This window comes from Pongo abelii, chromosome 8 (genome assembly GCF_028885655.2).
Source record: "Pongo abelii isolate AG06213 chromosome 8, NHGRI_mPonAbe1-v2.0_pri, whole genome shotgun sequence".
Classification (NCBI taxonomy): Eukaryota; Metazoa; Chordata; class Mammalia; order Primates; family Hominidae; genus Pongo; species Pongo abelii.
Window position 1 is genome coordinate 12,199,246 of NC_071993.2, and position 17,297 is coordinate 12,216,542.

Consider the following 17,297-nt stretch of genomic DNA (forward strand, 5'->3'; position numbering starts at 1 on the left):
GGTTGGTCTCAAACTCCTGACCTCAGATGATCCTCCCGCCGTGGCCTCCCAAAGTGTTAGGATTACAGGCGTGAGCCACCGCGCCCGGCCTCTGTTAATGTTTCTTAAGAAAACAAAAAAATTAGGGGTATTGATTTTGTAGCTGCGCTAAATAACCTTTGCTTTTTGCGTCCCTTGGTCTCAGTCCTAGCCATTTCCTATCCACCATGTGGCTAATTTGTCCTTTCTGTAACAGACCCCCTAGACTGTGTGTATGCGGTTGGGCAGAGGCGTGATGGGTAAACACTCCTGGCGGGAGACTACAGGCGCTGCAGCTACATCCAGTTTCGTACTGGGAGCAGGTGCCGCCCCGCGGAACACTTACTTGCCCCGCCCTGCGGTGGAGCAGGGCGGTCTCAGCCGCCGGAACCGCCCTGGAATCCCGCCCCAATCCTGGGCGGTGCTTCGCTGTGAGTGCCGCTGCCACGGATTGGCTTCCAGGGTCCGGCCCCTCGGCCAATCAGGCGCGGGGGCGTTGTCTGGGGGGCGGGGCTCTGGCCTCCTCTTGGCGAGTCCCGGATTTACCAGGGCAGGTGGGACCCCCTCGGGCTCCCGCCTTAGCATGCTGGCCGGGAGATCCGGTGAACATGGCCTCTGCTACTGCGGCTGCAGCACGACGGTGCCTCGGCCGGGCTCCCCCTCTCCTCTGGCGTGGCTACCAGACCGAGCGGGGCGTTTACGGCTACCGGCCGAGGAAGCCCGAGAGCCGCAAGCCCCAGGGCGCCCTGGAGCGCCCCCCAGGTCGGGGATGGGGCCCGGGCGGTGGGAGCGAGGGCTGCGACGCAGAAGCCTCCCCTGGCCGATTTGCGGTGGGGTGTCGGGGTCGGGGAACCGGCCGCCGGCCTGAACGCGCGGCCGGTGGGGAGGAGGGGGAGGTGAGGGGAGTAGAGGGTAGGTGTGGGTGCTCAGTGTTGGGGTCATCCCCTGTCCAGCCTCTGTAACTGAGGATCCTTGAGGTCCACGCTTGGGTGGTCTTCCCATCTTGCTGGTCCGGACCTGGTTTTGGAAGGGCTTTTCTTTCCTTTGTTGGAAACGTGTGAGAAACTCTTTCTTTCCTTTTTTTTTTTTTTTTTGAGACGGAGTCTCGCTCTGTGGCCCAGGCTGGAGTGCAGTGCTGCGACCACAGCTCCCTGCAGCCTCGAACTCCTGGGCTCAGGCTATCCTTCCACCTCAGCGTCCTGAGTAGCTGGGGACACAGAGGGATGAGCACGCCCGGCTTTTTTTTTTTCATTTTTAGTAGAGATGGGGTCCCACCATGTTGCCCAGGCTGGTCTTGAACTCTTGAGCTCAAGCTGATCCTGCAGCCTCGGCCTCCCAACGTGTTGGGATTACAGGCTGAGCCACTGCACCCAACCTAGAAAACCAGCTCTTTAATGAGGCGGAGCTGTGGGAGAAGTAAAGTTTTAAGGTCTCCCAAGGATACATTTCCAGGACCATCTCTGAGGCTTTTGTGTGAGCAGGTGGGGGGTCCAAGACTGCACTGCTTGGGAGAAGTGGGCAGTTAGTTCCAGTCTTGGAAGACAGCATGATATTTATTATGTATTTGTCTCCTTGTAGCTAGTCTATTACTTTAATTTCAGAGTTTAACTCTTAACTCTGCTGAATTTGGAACTATGTGCTGGTGGGGTTTCTTTCTTTTCCTTTTAGCCACTCTATTGACACCTCGATATGTGCTGGTGGTTTTAATGAATTAACAGTCATGAATATCAGCTTTTGGAACTTCTGTTGCATGCTCATTTGCGAGACTAATTTTGAGTATTTGGTTTATGCTCCAAAATTATTTTATCATTATTTATCCTCACGGAGTAGAAGATAAATACAGATTGCTTATTAGAGGAAAATCATTTGGCATCTTTGATCTGATCATTAGATTAACGTTGAAGATCCCCTTCAGCATCTGGGCACCTGACCTTTGAATGTTCCATCAATCACACACTAGAACTTCAATATTTTGCTCTTCACTTCAGAGGGCATTTAAAATAAACCTCATATCTCTGTCTCTCTCTCTTTTTTTAATCCTAAAATGGAGTCTGCTTTGACGCCCAGGCTGGAGTGCAGTGGCACGATCTTGGCTCACTGCAACCTCTGACTCCTGGGTTCAAGCGATTGTCCTGCCCCAGTGTTCCGAGTAGCTGGGATTACAGGCACCCGCCACCATGCCTAGCTAATTTTTGTATTTTTAGTAGAGATGGGGTTTCACCATGTTGGCTAGGCTGGTCTTGAACTCCCGACGTGAAGTGATCCACTGGCCTTGGCCTCCTAAAGTGCTGGGATTACAGGCATGAGCCACCGTGCCTGGCCAAGAGGGTACCTCCTTTTTGCAGAGCCGAATTCCCCTTCCTGTTTACTTGCTCATTAGGGAGCTCCAACTTGACTTCATCTTTCTTCTTGGGCCTTCCTGAAAGTGACAAGAAACAACGAACATATACTCCTGAGCTACAGGTTTCAAGGGCATGTAGTTTGCCTCCGTTTCACCAAGTGTTTTGTCCTGTAGCATAACACTGCCCATCAGCTTTCTAGGTGGAAATACTTGTGTCCTTGGTACCCATTGCCTGGCTGCTAATCCAATGCCATATATATTTTTAGGCTCTGTTAGGGCAGCAAACCACCTCTGGTACCAAATTCTGTATTAGATTGGAAGAGTTCAGGTGCTGTGATATACAAAGAGAAGGGATATCATCTTTCCTTCCCCTTAAGGTCATGACCCAGAAGTTGCATACATTGCTGCTACGTTCTCATTGTCCAAAACTTAGTCACATGGCCACCAGGTTATGGAGAAGGCTGGGAGGTGGCTCTTTATTCTGGGTGGCCATATACTGGGCTTTCTATTACTATCAAAGGGAGGGTTCAGAATGGAAGATGGGAATCGTAGCAGTCTCTGCCACAGAGGTATTATAGTAATCTGAGATGAGCAATCCACCTTTACCTTTTTCACCTCATATTTCACATCAAATCTTTTTATTTTTTAAATTTTATTTATTAGGCCGGACGTGGTGGCTCATGCCTGTAATCCCTGCACTTTGGGAGGCTGAGGTGGGCGGATCACGAGGTCAGGAGTTCAAGACTAGCCTGGCCAACATGGTGAAACCTCGTCTCTAGCAAAAATACAAAAATTAGCTGGGTGTGGTGGCAGACGTGGGGCCAGGCGCAGTGACTCATGCCTGTAATCCCTGCACTTTGGGAGGCTGAGGCAGACAGATCACTTGAGACAGGGTCTTGCCATGTTGCCCAGGCTGGTCTCGAACTCCTGTCCTCAGGTGATATGCCTGCCTCGGCCCCCTAAAGTGTTGGGATTAATTTATACTTCCTAAGGAATGAAAAGAGGGTTCTATATACGCAATTTATTTGTGACATATAGTACATTTGCATTTTGTATGTGCAAACATAACATTAATTATCAAGTATCTTTATATGTTAGGCAACATATTAAACTATTAATGTGTTTTATTTTTATTTTTTGAGACGAGGTCTTGCTATGTCACCTAGTCTGGAGTGCGGTGGTGCAGTCACAGCTCACTTCAGCGTGCGCCTGGTTCACTGGTCTTTCTTCATATGTTTATCACCGCGCCTGGTTCACTGGCCTTCTTTCTTCATATGTTTATCTTGGCTAAAATAAATGTCTACATAGGATGACCACATCATTCACTAAGACTTCTCTTGTGTTAAGGCTTTAAAGAGATATTGAGGCTGGGTGTGGTGGCTCATGCCTGTAATCCCAGCACTTTGGGAGGCTGAGCTGGGAAGATCACTTGAGGCCAGAAGTTCCAGACCAGCCTGGTTGACATGGTGAAACCCCATCTCTACTAAAAATACAAAAATTGACCTGGTGGTGTGTGCCTATACCGGCTACTTGGGAGGCCGAGTCAGGAGAATCACTTGAACCTGGGAGGCTGAGGTTGCAATGAGCTGAGATCACGCCACTGCACTCCAGCCTGGGTGACAGAGCAAGACTCTGTCTCAATAAATAAATAAATAAATAAATAAATAAATACAAATAAATAAATAATTAAATAGATATTGAATTTGCCTCTAGTAACCTTTTGGATGGCAGTGGTTTCACTAGTTACAATTTGACGGATGATAAGTGTTCTTTGTAACTAGGTATTTGTAACAGCTTGTACTTTCACCTCTGTAAACCTCAATTTCCAAGGAAACTTGAATTTATTTATCAACAATGCCAATTTAAAATGGAGGTGGGTTTAGGAGTAGTGATTCACGGGTGTTCTTTTTTTTTTTTTTGAGATGTAGTTTCGCTTTTGTTGCCGAGGCTGGAGTGCAATGGCACGATCTCAACTCACCACAACCTCCGCCTCCTGGGTTCAAGTGATTCTCCTGCCTCAGCCTCCTGAGTAGCTAGTACTACAGGCATGCACCACCACGCCTGGCTAATTTTGTATTTTTAGTAGAGACAGGGTTTCTCCGTGTTGGTCAGGCTGGTCTCAAACTCCAGACCTCAGGTGATCCACCCACCTCGGCCTCCCAAAGTGCTGGGATTACAGCCATGCGCCACTGCGCCCGACCTGTTTATTTGTTTTTTTGAGACACAGTCACTCCGTGGCCCAGGCTGGAGTGCAGTGGGGCGATTTTGGCTCACTGCAACCTATGCCTCCTGGGTTCAAGTGATTCTCCTGCCTCAGTCTCCTGATTAGCTGAGATTACAGGCATGTGCCACCCCACCCAGCTAATTTTTGTTTTTAGTAGAGACGTGGTTTCACCATGTTGGCCAGGGTGTTATGAAACTCCTGACCTCAAGTGACCCACCAACCTCTGCCTCCCAAAGTTCTGGGATTATAGGCATGAGCCACTGCACCTAGTCCATGAAAATATTAGCTCTTTTACTTTTTTTTTTGGACAGAGTCTTGCTCTGTCACCCAGGCGGGAGTGCAGTAGCATGATCTCGGCTCACTACAACCTCTACCTCGCTGGTTTAAGAGATTCTCCTGCCTCAGCCTCTTGAGTAGCTGGAACTACAGGTGCTCACCACCATGCCTGGCTAATGTTTGTATTTTTAGTAGAAACAGGGTTTCACATGTTGGCCAGGCTAGTCTTGAACTCCAGAGCTCAAGCCATCTGCCCTCAACCAGGCTTTTCTGAAGACCGCAGTCTCTGGCTAGCTCTTTTCTCATAAGCTATCACTCAATTCTGAGTTTCAAAATCTGGAAAAGCTCAGTCTGGCCCAGCTTGACTCAGCCTTTCCAGCAGGAAGGCAGACTGGAGTAATGCGTGCATCCCCACCGGGCCCCACGGCTTGGCATGGGAGGGTGCAAAGTGAGGGAGAAAAAGCTGCTTCAGCTCTTGTACTCTAAGTTTGAGGGCTCTGAAAAGCTTTTATCATGAAGCATGACTCTTGATCTCAGAACTTCATTCAAATAATAACAAATATTTCTTGAGCGTCTACCATGTGTTAGTCTTCTGAGCCAGAAGCATGCTTCCGATATTCTCCTTTTTTTAAAAATTTTTTTAGACAGAGTGTTGCTCTGTCACCCAGGCTGGAGTGCAATGGCACGATCTCAACTCACTGCAACCTCTGCCTCCTGGGTTCAAGCAATTCTCCTGCCTCAGCCTCCTGAGTAGCTGGGACTACAGGTGCCCGCCACCATGCCTGGCTAATTTTTTGTATTTTTAGTAGAGACAGGGTTTCACTGTGTTAGCCAGGATGGTTTCGATCTCATGACTTTGTGATCCGCCTGCCTCAGCCTCCCAAAGTGCTGGGATTACAGGCGTGAGCCACTGCGCCCGGCCTCTCCTTTATTTTTAAGAGGAGTGCAGGCGTGTTATCTGCTGTTGTTTTCTCTATTCTCTCTGGCTTCGTTAGGGACTTAAACATCAAATCTAATTCCTGTGACCTTTTGCAGATATTATGAACAGTAAACTGTTTGGGCGGTATTACGCCTAACATAAAGGTATTCATTTTTCTCTTACAGTAATTCTTTCATTTCTGCAGTAATAGAAAGTTTTGTTTTTGTTTTTGTTTTTTGTTTTCTTTGAGACACTCTGTGTTGCCCAGGCTGAATGCAGTGGCACAATTACAGTTACCACAGCCTCAAACTCCTGGGCTGAAGTGATCCTCCCACCTCAGTCTCCTCAGTAGCTGAGATCACAGGCACGCGCCACCACATCCAGCTAATTTTTGTATTTTTTTGTTTTGTTTTTGAGATGGAGTCTCAGTCTCACTCTGTCGCCCAGGCTGGAGTGCAGTGGCACGATCTCTGCTCACTGCAAGCTCCGCCTCCCGGGTTCGCGCCATTCTCCTGCTTCACCCTCCTGTGTAGCCAAGACTACAGGCGCCCGCCACCATGCCCGGCTAATTTTTTTCGTATTTTTAGTAGAGATGGGGTTTCAGCATGTTAGCCAGGATGGTCTCGATCTCCTGACCTTGTGATCCGTCCACCTCGGTCTCCCAAAATGCTGGGATTACAGGCGTGAGCCACCGCGCCTGTCCAATTTTTGTATTTTTTGTAGAGATAGGGTCTCACTCTGTTGCCCAGGCTAGTCTCAAACCCTTAATCTCAAGAGGTCCTCCTGCCCCAGCCTCCCAAAGTGTGTGAGCCACAGTGGCCATCCAGTAATAGGAAGTATTTTATGAATAATTCTATTACTGTGCTCTCATTCTTTTAAATTTTATTTTTATTTATTTATGTTTGTATCCTTCCAGGGAAAAAGAATGAAATCTTTTAATTTCGTTCTTTATTATAAAGGTAATACAGTTGAAGTACGTTTTATCTAGAGCATTTGAAATTGGAACTTGATCAGTTAATTCCATTTATTTTTATTTTGCTTCTTTTTTTTACTTCTTTTGTTTTTTCTTTTAAAACAATTTTGACAGAGTGAGACTCCGTCTCAAAAAATAAATAAATAAATAAAGCAATCTGAATGCAAAATCTCTAGATTTTTCTGATTTCTCCCCCTAATTTTACTTTTTCCCACAGCAACAGTCTTAGGGACAAATAGAACTGATTCTTATAAGCACAAAGTGAACTGATGAGAGCAGTGCTGCATATGCTAGAGAGAAGCCACAAACCAAAGCTTTTAGAGTGCATCAGGCAGCAAGTCCGCTAAATGGCTGCATTTGAAAGAGCTTTATTGCCGGGTGTGGTGGCTCACGCCTGTAATCCCAGCACTTTGGGAGGCCGTGGTGGGTGGATCACGAGGTCAGGAGATACAGACTATCCTGGCTAACACGATGAAACCCCGTCTCTACTAAAAATACAAAAAATTAGCTGGATGTGGTGGCACAGGCCTGTAGTCCCAGCTACTCGGGAGGCTGAGGCAGGAGAATCGCTTGAACCCAGGAGGCAGAGGTTGCAGTGAGCCGAGATGGTGCCACTGCACTCCAGCCTTGGCAACAGAGCAAGACTCTGTCTCAAAAAAAAATCATAAATAAAAAAATATAAAAAGGAGCTTTATTGTACATGTTCACTGTGGAAAACTGCGAGAATATAGTAAGCAAAAAATAACACGTCTGCCTGGGTGTGATGACGAGCACCTGTAATCCCAGCTACTTGGGAGGCTGAGGCAGGAGGATCTCTTGAGCCCAGGAGTTTGAGTCCAGCCTGGGTAATATAGCCAGACCCTGTTTCTTTTTTTTTCTTTCTTTTTTTTTGGGGACGGAGTTTCGCTGTGTCGCCCAGCCTGGAATGCCGTGACGCGATCTCAGCTCACTGCAAGCTCTGCCTCCTGGGTTTACACCATTCTCCTGCCTCAGCCTCCTGAGTAGCTGGGACTACAGGCGCCCGCCACCACGCCCGGCTAATTTTTTGTATTTTTAGTAGAGACGGGGTTTCACCGTGTTAGCCAAGACAGTCTTGATCTCCTGACCTCGTGATCCTCCTGCCTCCGCCTCCCAAAGTGCTAGGGTTACAGACGTGAGCCACCAAGCCTGGCCAGCCAGACCCTGTTTCTGACGAAAAAAAAAAAAAAAGGAAGAAAAAAGAACAAGTCAGCAATTTCTACATAGGATTATCACTTAAATTTTTGATCGGTTTCTTTTGTTTATGAAATATATATGTGTGCATATATGTAAGTATATATAATTACATATACTAATACATATACTATAAGATAAAATATATATTATAAACTACTCATATGTACATACACAGTGTAACAATGTAGGTGCATGCTTTGTATATTGTGGTCATTCATTAAGTGTTTTTTGTTTTTTTTTAGAGACGGAGTTTCACGCTCATCACTCAGGCTGGAGTGCAATGGCACAACCTCGGATCACTGCAACCTCTGCTTCCTGGGTTCAAGCAATTCTCCTGCTTCATCCTCCTGAGTAGCTAGGATTACAGGCGTCTGCCACCAGGCCTGGCTAATTTCTTGTTTTTAGTAGAGACAGGGTTTCACCATGTGGGCCAGGCCTATCTCAAACTCCTGACCTCAGGTGATGAGGTCACCTTGGCCCGCCTTGGCCTCCCAAAGTGCTGGGATTACAGGCGTGAGCCACTGTGCCCAGCCATTCATAAGTCTGGATGCTTTTTCATCAATCATTCTTCTACAATATTATTTTTTAATGGCTGTCGGCAATTTGAGATGAGTTAATGCCATTGCTTGTCCCTCAGAGGATGGGTTTATAAAGAGAGAACTAATGATAGGGAGATGTCAGTGAAGAATGAGGAGGGCCTACCTTTGTCTTCAAGATTGGAGGGTGCGGGTGAGGGCCACTGAGTACCTTCACATTGTACTCATGCTCTCTAGGGACAGCCAAGTTCTGATTAAGCCCAGGAGCGTGAGGAACGTTCAGAGAGGTTTGTTTTTTCATGAAACAGAGTGCCAGAGGTCTTGGTGGAAGGAGGTGGAGACAGAGAGGGAAGGGGTTGGAGATAGGGTTGGTGGAAGAAGAAATCTGCCTGAAGAAATGGTAGTCTGAGGGAGCATGCATTGCCAGGGTGAATGGAGGATGTGCCTGTCATGAGAGAGGACTTCCTCTCTCTGCTGGTGCCAAACTGCTACATGCCTAATGTTCTTTGTGGCAAGGAGGGTTATTTTGTGCCAACTTCTGTGTCAGTATTCTAGTGCATCATTAGCAGCCTGGCTAGTGAGTAGTTAGAAATAGAAGCAGTGGGCCGGGCACAGTGGCTCACGCCTGTAATCTCAGCACTTTGGGAGGCCGAGACAGGTGGATCACCTGAGGTCAGGAGTTGGAGACCAGCCTGGCCAATGTGGTGAAACCTCGTCTCTACTAAAAGTACAAAAATTAGCCAGGTGTGGTGGCATGTGCCTGTAATCCCAGCTACTCCGGAGACTGAGATGGGAGAATTGCTTGAATCTGGGAAACAGAGGTTGCAATGAGCCATGATCGTGCCACTGCACTCTAGCCTGGGCGACAGAGCAAGACTCCATCTCAGAAAACCAAAACCAAAAAAAAACCCACAAAAATTAGCCGGGCGTGGCGGCACGCGCCTGCAACCCCAGCTACTTGGAGGCTGAGGCAGGATAATCACTTGCACCCAGAAGGCGGAGGCTGCAGTGAGCTGAGATTGTGTCACTGCACTCCAGCCTGGGTGACAGAGAGAGACTCCGTCTCAAAAAAAAAGAAAAAGAAATATAAGCAGTGATCTCTAGGCGTTGATACGGGTTCTTCTCTAAGGGGATGTTTTCTTTTTTCTTTTTTTGAGACAAGGTCTTGCTCTGTCACACAGGCTGGAGTGCAGTGGCACCATCTCGGCTCACTGCAACGTCTACTTCCCAGGTTCCAGCGATTCTCCTGCCTCAGCCTCCACGGGCACATGTGACCACACCCGACTAATTTTTGTATTTTTAGTAGAGATGGGATTTCACCATGTTGGCCAGACTGGTCTTTAACTCCTGACCTCAAGTAACCCACTGGCCTCGGCCTCTGAGGGGACGTTTTCAATATGGCCGCTGGTTTGCAATGGGAATGGGGATTGCCCTATATATTTGCTATTGTTCTTATACCACTAATCATGAGTTGGAGGGAGATTGCTCAGAGAGAAAGTAGACTGAGAAGGCGGCCTTGGGCAGAGCTGGGGAGTACCAATATTTTATGTATTTTATTTTTTAGATATGGGATCTTGCTCTCTCACCCAGGCTAGAGTGCAGTGGTGAGATTGCAGCTCACTGCAGCCTCGAACTCCTGAGTTCAAGCTCCTCCCTCAGCCTCTTGAGTCGTTGGGATTATAGGTGTGCACCACCATGCCTGGCTACCAATATTTAGAGATGGGCAAAGAGAAGTCCCCCAAAAGTGACTGAGGTTGAGTGGCTCTGGAGTTAGAAAGAAAACCAGGTTCCTGCAATGCTGTACAGCCAGGGATGAATATGTTCTTAAAAGGAGAGAGTGGGAGCCGGGTGCGGTGGCTCACGCCTGTAATCCCAGCGCTTTGGGAGACTGAAGGGGGTGGATCACAAGGTCAGGAGATCGAGACCATCCTGGCCAACATGGTGAAACCCTATCTCTACTAAAATACAAAAAATTAGCCGGGTATGGTGGCACGCACCCGTAGTCCTAGCTACTCGGGAGGCTGAGGCAGGGGAATAACTTGAACCCGGGAGGCAGAGATTGCAGTGAGCCGAGATTGCGCCACTGCACTCCAGCCTGGCGACAGAGTGAGAATCCGTCTCAAGAAAAAAAATAAAAAATAAAAGGTGAGAGTGGCCCACAGGGACGTGCTTTAGACATAGTCTACTTCAATGACAGTGATGGAGAACTTGAATAAGGTTCAAAATAGAACCCTTAGCAATTTATAGGACTAACCCCCAGGCTGAAATCAGTTTGTTTCCTGGGATGGTTTGATTCATTTATTTGACCTATTATGGCTTCACCTAACTGCTGTATTAGTGCAAACACATCCTGTGTGTGTTCAATACCTCTCTGTTCTTTCCTCACTAAACCTGCTACAAGAGGTGTGCTTTGGCTGGGCAAGGTGGCTCACGCCTGTAATCCCAGCACTTTGGGAGGCCGAGGTGGGTGGGTCACGGCATCAGGAGATCGAGACCATCCTGTCTCTACTAAAAATAGAAAAAATTAGCTGGGCGTGGTGGCGGACGCCTGTGGGCGCCTGTAGTCCCAGCTACTCAGGAGGCTGAAGAAGGAGAATGGCGTGAACCCGGGAGGCGGAGCTTGCAGTGAGCCAGGATCATGCCACTGCACTCCAGCCTGGGCGACAGAGCAAGACTCCGTCTCAAGAAAAAAAAAAAAAGGTGTGCTTTGGCAGTGCATAGAATACAAACCCAAGTGCACGGGTGGCTCTGAAATCATTCCACAGCAACACTTGTTCATAAAATGGACCTTGGACCTTATAAGTTTTAAAATATGTGGGCCGGGTATGTTGGTTCATGCCTGTAATCCCAGCACTTCAGGAGGCATGGCAGGTGGATCACGAGGTCAGGAGATCAAGACTATCCTGGCTAACACAGTGAAACCCCATCTTTACTAAAAATACAGAACATTAGCCGGGCATGGTGGTGGGAACCTGTGATCCCAGCTACTCGGGAGGTTGAGGCAGGAGAATGACTTGAACCCAGGAGGCGCAGGTTGCAGTGAGCCAAGATTGCACCACTGCACTCCAGCCTGGGCGACAGAGCAAGACAACGTCTCAAAAAAAAAAAAAAAAAAGAAGAAGTTTGAAAATATGCTAACAATTGTCTCTGGGTTCTGAAAATAAAAACACAAATTGTAAAAATGTGTTTTCTTGGCCTTCTTTGGGAGGCCAAGGTGAGTGAATCACTTGAGCTCAGGGGTTCAAGACCAACCTGGGCAACATGGTTAAACTCCATCTCGACCAAAAAAAAAAAAATTAGCCAGGTGTAGTAGTGCACGCCTGTAGTCCCAGCTACTCAGGAGACTGAGGCAGGAGGATCACTTGAGCCCAGGTTGCAGTGAGCTGTGATGGTTCTTGGCTGGGCGCGGTGGCTCACGCCTGTAATCCCAGCACTTTGGGAGGCCGAGGCGGGCGGATCACGAGGTCAGGAGATCGAGGCCATCCTGGCTAACACAGTGAAACCCCGTCTCTACTAAAAATACAAAAAAATTAGCCGGGCTACTTGGGAGGCTGAGGCAGGAGAATGGCATGAACCCGGGAGGCAGAGCTTGCAGTGAGCCGAGATTGTGCCACTGCACTCCAGCCTGGGAGACAGAGCAAGACTCTGTCTCAAAAAAAAAAAAAAAAAAAAAAAAAAATGGTTCTAACTGCACTCCAGCCTGGGCAATAGAGCAAGACCCTGTCTCTAAAATAAATAAATAAATAAAAAGTAAGGTGTCTAGGGCTTCAAGAGCTTCTTTGAAAAGCTGATTTTTGCGATTTGTAGTCATCTCCTAAACTGTTTGTATTTTTAAATTTTCCCCTGATTTAGTTGATCATGGCCTTGCCAGGTTGGTGACAGTATATCGCGAGCATGGTCATAAAGCTGCCAAAATCAACCCCCTCTTCACCGGACAAGCCCTGCTGGAGAATGTGCCTGAAATCCAAGCCCTGGTGCAGACACTGCAGGGACCCTTCCACACGGCAGGTATGGCTTCTGCACAGCAGGCGGGAGCTCAGAGCTGCACACCAGGCCAGGCTCCTGCCTCTGTTCTTGAAGAAGCGGCATCCCCACTGGAGCTGAGGCTCCCACAGGTGTGAGGAGACCCGAGGGGCACGTTGAAGTACGGTCAGGGAGGAGCATTCTTGGGATTCTAGAAGTTCTGAGGAGGCCTTTTTTCTCAAGGTTCAAAAACATTGAATTGGCTGGGCACAATGGCTGACACCCATAATCTCAGCACTTTGGGAGCCCGAGGTGGGAGGGTCATTTGAGCCTAGGAGTTTGAGAACAACCTGGGCAACATAGTGAGACTGTCTCTACCAACAAAAAAAAAAAAAAAAAAAAAAATTGCTGGGCATGGTGGTGCACGCCTATAGTTCCAGGCACTCCGGAGGTAGAGATGAGAGGATTGCTTGAGCCTGGGAGGTCAAGGCTGCAGTGAGCCTTGATCATGCCTCTGCACTCCAGCCTGGGCAACAGAGTGAGACCCTGTCTGAAAAAACAAACAAACAAAAAACCTTGAACTCTAAAGTGCCATATGCTTGGCATATGTCAATTTATTCTCAAAATTACTCCCAAAAGTAGTTATTGTCCTCTTTATTTTGTAGATGGAGAAACAAAGAGAACTTATATAACTTATAGCTGCTCAGTGGCAGAGGTGGGGTGAAATCCAGGGCTGCGTCCATTCCAAAGCTGGCACCCCCTCATTCTGTTTTCTTTCCCAGCCTGGGAACTTAGAAAAAGTTGGGCCTGCATCATCAGTCATGATTTCAGGGTCCTACCTCATGTTACTTTTTGAAGTTAGTCTTGCAAGTATCAAATTCTGATTGTGTGTATCAGTGAGTCATGTTTCAGTCATCTAATGCCGTGTAATAAACTACCCCAAGACGTAATGGCATTTAAACCCTCAACGATCATTTTAGTGTCTCTTCGGGTTTGGGGGGTTACCTGGGCTTTGCAAGGTGGTAGTTTTCTCTCTTTTTTTCTCTCTTTGCAAGGTGGTAGTTTTCTCTATTTTTTTTTTTGATACGGGCCTCCAAAGGCCCTTTTCTTGAGCCTCTGCAGAAAGAACTGATGCCTCAGCACCTCATAAAAGCAAACAAGTTAATGTGGAAAACATTAAGCGACATGATTAATGGCTCAGTTGGAATATAGTGGTGATGCATCTAACTTCCTCAAAAGACCAATACTTTAAATCTTTTTATACAAAAAAGAAATACAATAAACTTTGTTGTAAGAAACCATAAGTTGACCGGATGCAGTGGCTCACGCTGGTAATCCCAGCACTTTGGGAGGCTGAGGCAGGCAGATCACGAGGTCAGGAGATCGAGACCATCCTGGCTAACACAGTGAAACCCCGTCTCTACTAAAAAAAATACAAAAAAATTGGCTGAGCGTGGTAGCAGGCACCTGTAAGTCCCAGCTCCTCGGGAGGCTGAGGCAAAAAAAAGGAGCCTCTAATAGCAAGGCGTGAACTCGGGAAGCGGAGCTTGCAGTGAGCCAAGATCGCGCCACTGCACTCCAGCCTGGGCGACAGAGCGAGACTCCGTCTCAAAAAAAAAAAAAGAAACCATAAGCCAGAGGTGTCCAATCTTTTGGCTTCCCTGGGCCACACTGGAATTAGAATTGTCTTGGGCCATACATAAAATACGCTAACACTAATCATAGCTAATGAGCTAAAAAAAAATCACAAAGAAAATCTCACAGTGTTTTAAGAAAGTTTATTCATTTGTGTCGGGCCACATTCAAAGCTGTCCTGGGCCACATGCAGCCTGTGGGGGTTGGGTTGGACAAGCTTGCTAAGCAATATAAAGTAAAGGTTGGGGCCGGGTGTGGTGGCTTATGCCTGTAATCTCAGCACTTTGGGAGGCCGAGGCAAGAGGATCACCTGAGGACAGGAGTTCGAGACCAGCCTGGCCAAGATGGTGAAACCCCATCTATACTAAAAATACAAAAATTAGCCAGACATGGTGGTATGCACATGTAGTCCCAGCTACTCGGGAGGCTGAGGCAGGAGAATCACTTGAATCTGGGAGGCAGAGGTTGCAGTGAGCCAAGATCGTGCTACTGCACTCCAGCCTGGGCAACAACAGCAAAAACTCCATCACACACACACACACGAAAGAAATTACTGTAGAAACAAAACTTGGCATAAAGCAGCAGCAGGCTCTGTCCTTGTGAAGGAAGTGGGGGTTTTCCCTCCTTCTAGTTTTACTACTTCATGACCTTTGACCACATTTTTAGTTTTTTCTTTAGAAAAAAATCTAGATAAGCATTAATAATGGCCCAAGTTATTTATTTATTTATTTATTTTGGGACAGAGCCTTGCTCTGTCACCCAGGCTCGAGTGCAGTGGTGTGATCTCGGCTCACTGCAACCTCTGCCTCCTGGGTTCAAGCAATTCTCCTGCCTCAGTCTCTCGAGTAGCTGGGACTACAGGTGCACGCTACCATGCCTGGCTAATTTTTGTAATTTTTTAGTAGAGACAGGGTTTTACCATATTGGTCAGGCTGGACTCGAACTCCTGACCTCAGGAGATCCACCCGCCTTGCCTCCCAAAGTGTTGGGATTACAGGCGTGAGCCATGGCACCCAGTCGATAATGACCCAAGTTATTAAGAACAAAGCACTCTGCGCTGAAGTAATTATTTTGGTATGTTCCAGAATTAACTTGCCACATGATTATTTTTTAAAATGACCCCTTTGATTGTATTTCACAGGATTATTGAACATGGGGAAGGAAGAGGCCTCACTTGAGGAAGTGTTAGTCTATCTCAATCAAATCTACTGTGGGCAGATTTCTATTGAAACCTCCCAACTTCAGAGCCAGGAGGAGAAAGACTGGTTTGCCAAGCGGTTTGAGGAACTGCAAAAGGAGACGTTTACCACAGAAGAGCGAAAACATCTGTCGAAACTAATGCTGGAATCTCAGGTAAAAAGGAGCATCTAGGCTGGGCGCGGTGGCTCATGCCTGTAATCCCAGCACTTTGGGAGGCCGAGGCGGGCGGATCACCTGAGGTCAGGAGTTCAAGACCAGCCTGACCAACATGGAGAAACCCCATCTCTACTAAAAATACAAAAATTAGCCAGGCGTGGTGGTGCATGCCTGTAATCCTAGCTACTGGTGAGGCTGAGGCAGGAGAATTGCTTGAACCCAGGAGGCAGAGGTTGCAGTGAGCCGAGATCACACCATTGCACTCCAGCCTGGGTAACATGAGCGAAACACCTTCTCAAAAAAAAAAGGAGCATTTAATAGCAAGGGCATAGGTTAGCCTCACTGCCTATAAAGATATATAGCCTGGCTAACATAGAGAAACCCCGTCTCTACTAAAAATACAAAAATTAGCCAGGAGTGATGGTGCACACCTGTAATCCCAGCTAATCAGGAGGCTGAGGCATGAGAATCCCTGGAAACTCAGAGGTGGAGGCTGCAGTGAGCTGAGATCGCGCCACTGCACTCCAGCCTGGGTGACAGAGCGAGACTCTGTCTCAAAAAAAAAAAGATATATAACTACTGAAGAGAGGGAATTGAGCCATTAACTCTAAACTTAAATCTGTCATTACTTCAACACAACAGATCATATAACACACACCATTTTATTATTTTATTTTTCCTCAGAGATCCTTGTTCTGAGCACATCACTTTATTCTAAGTAACAAAATGTTGGTTGCCAAAATATTTACCTATTGGCTCTCCTCAGAGTCAAAGTACTTCTCGTGTATGTGTCTACTCACTCTATAAAAGATGACAAGATCCTTAAGACCTTACTTCTGACTGAGCACAGTGGCTTGTGCCTGTCATCCCAGCCCTTTGGGAGGCTGAGGTGGGCGTATTGCTTGAGGTCAGGAGTTCGAGACCAACCTGGCCAACATGGTGAAACCCCGTGTCTACTTAAAAAAAAAAAAATACAAAAAATTAGCCTGGTGTGGTGGAGCATACCTGCAGTCCCAACTACTTGGGAAACTGAGGCAGGAGACTCGCTTGAACCCAGGAGGCGGAGGTTGCCGTGAGCTGAGATCACACCACTGCAGTGAGCTGAGATTGCACCACTGCACTCCAGTCTGGGCAACAGAGCAAGACTGTCCAAAACAAACAAACAAAAAACAAACAAACAAACAAAAATAGTTCTTAAGGTTTTATTTATTTATTTATTTATATTTTTTTGAGACGGAGTCTCGCCCTGTCGCCCAAGTAGCTGGGATTACAGGTGTGCGCCACCACACCTGGCTAATTTTTGTATTTTTAGTAGAGACGGGGTTTCATCATGTTGGCCAAGATGGTCTCGATCTCTTGACTTCATGATCCGCCTGCCTCGGCCTCCCAAAGTGCTGGGAATACAGTCATGAGCCACCACACCCGGCCTTTAAAAAAATTTTTTTTTTTTAATTTATTTTTCTTTTCTTTTCTTTTTTTTTTTTTTTTTTTTGAGGTGGATTCTCCCTGTCGCCCAGGCTGGAGTGCAGTGGTGTGATCTCAGCTCACTGTAACCTCCGCCTCCCAGGTTCAAGCCATTCTCCTGCCTCAGCCTCCCAACTAGCTGGGACTACAGGCGCATGCCATGATGCCTGGCTAATTTTTTGTATTTTTAGTAGAGCAGGGTTTCACTGTGTTAGTCAGGATGGTCTCGATCGCCTGACCTCGTGATTCACCCCCCTCAGCCTCCCAAAGTGCTGGAATTACAGGTGTGAGCCACCGCGCCCAGCCTAAAATGTGTTAGCCAGGATGGTCTCAATCTCCTGACCTCGTGATCTGCCCACCTTGGCCTCCCAAAGTGC

The 17,297-nt window shown here is 47.3% G+C and overlaps 1 protein-coding gene across 6 annotated transcripts in view; it reads left to right on the forward strand.

Moving 5' to 3' along the window:
• Window positions 1–522: 522 nt before the first annotated feature.
• The window catches only part of DHTKD1 (dehydrogenase E1 and transketolase domain containing 1), a 60,569-nt gene continuing 43,794 nt past the window's right edge, over window positions 523–17,297 (forward strand). For 3 of the 6 annotated variants that reach the window (XM_024253085.3, XM_054521647.2, XM_054521648.2), the window contains exons 1-3: window positions 536–780; window positions 12,355–12,510; window positions 15,242–15,453. In XM_024253085.3, coding sequence (XP_024108853.1) covers window positions 627–780; window positions 12,355–12,510; window positions 15,242–15,453 — 522 coding nt within the window. In that variant the 5' untranslated portion in view covers window positions 536–626. 6 annotated transcript variants of the gene reach the window in all.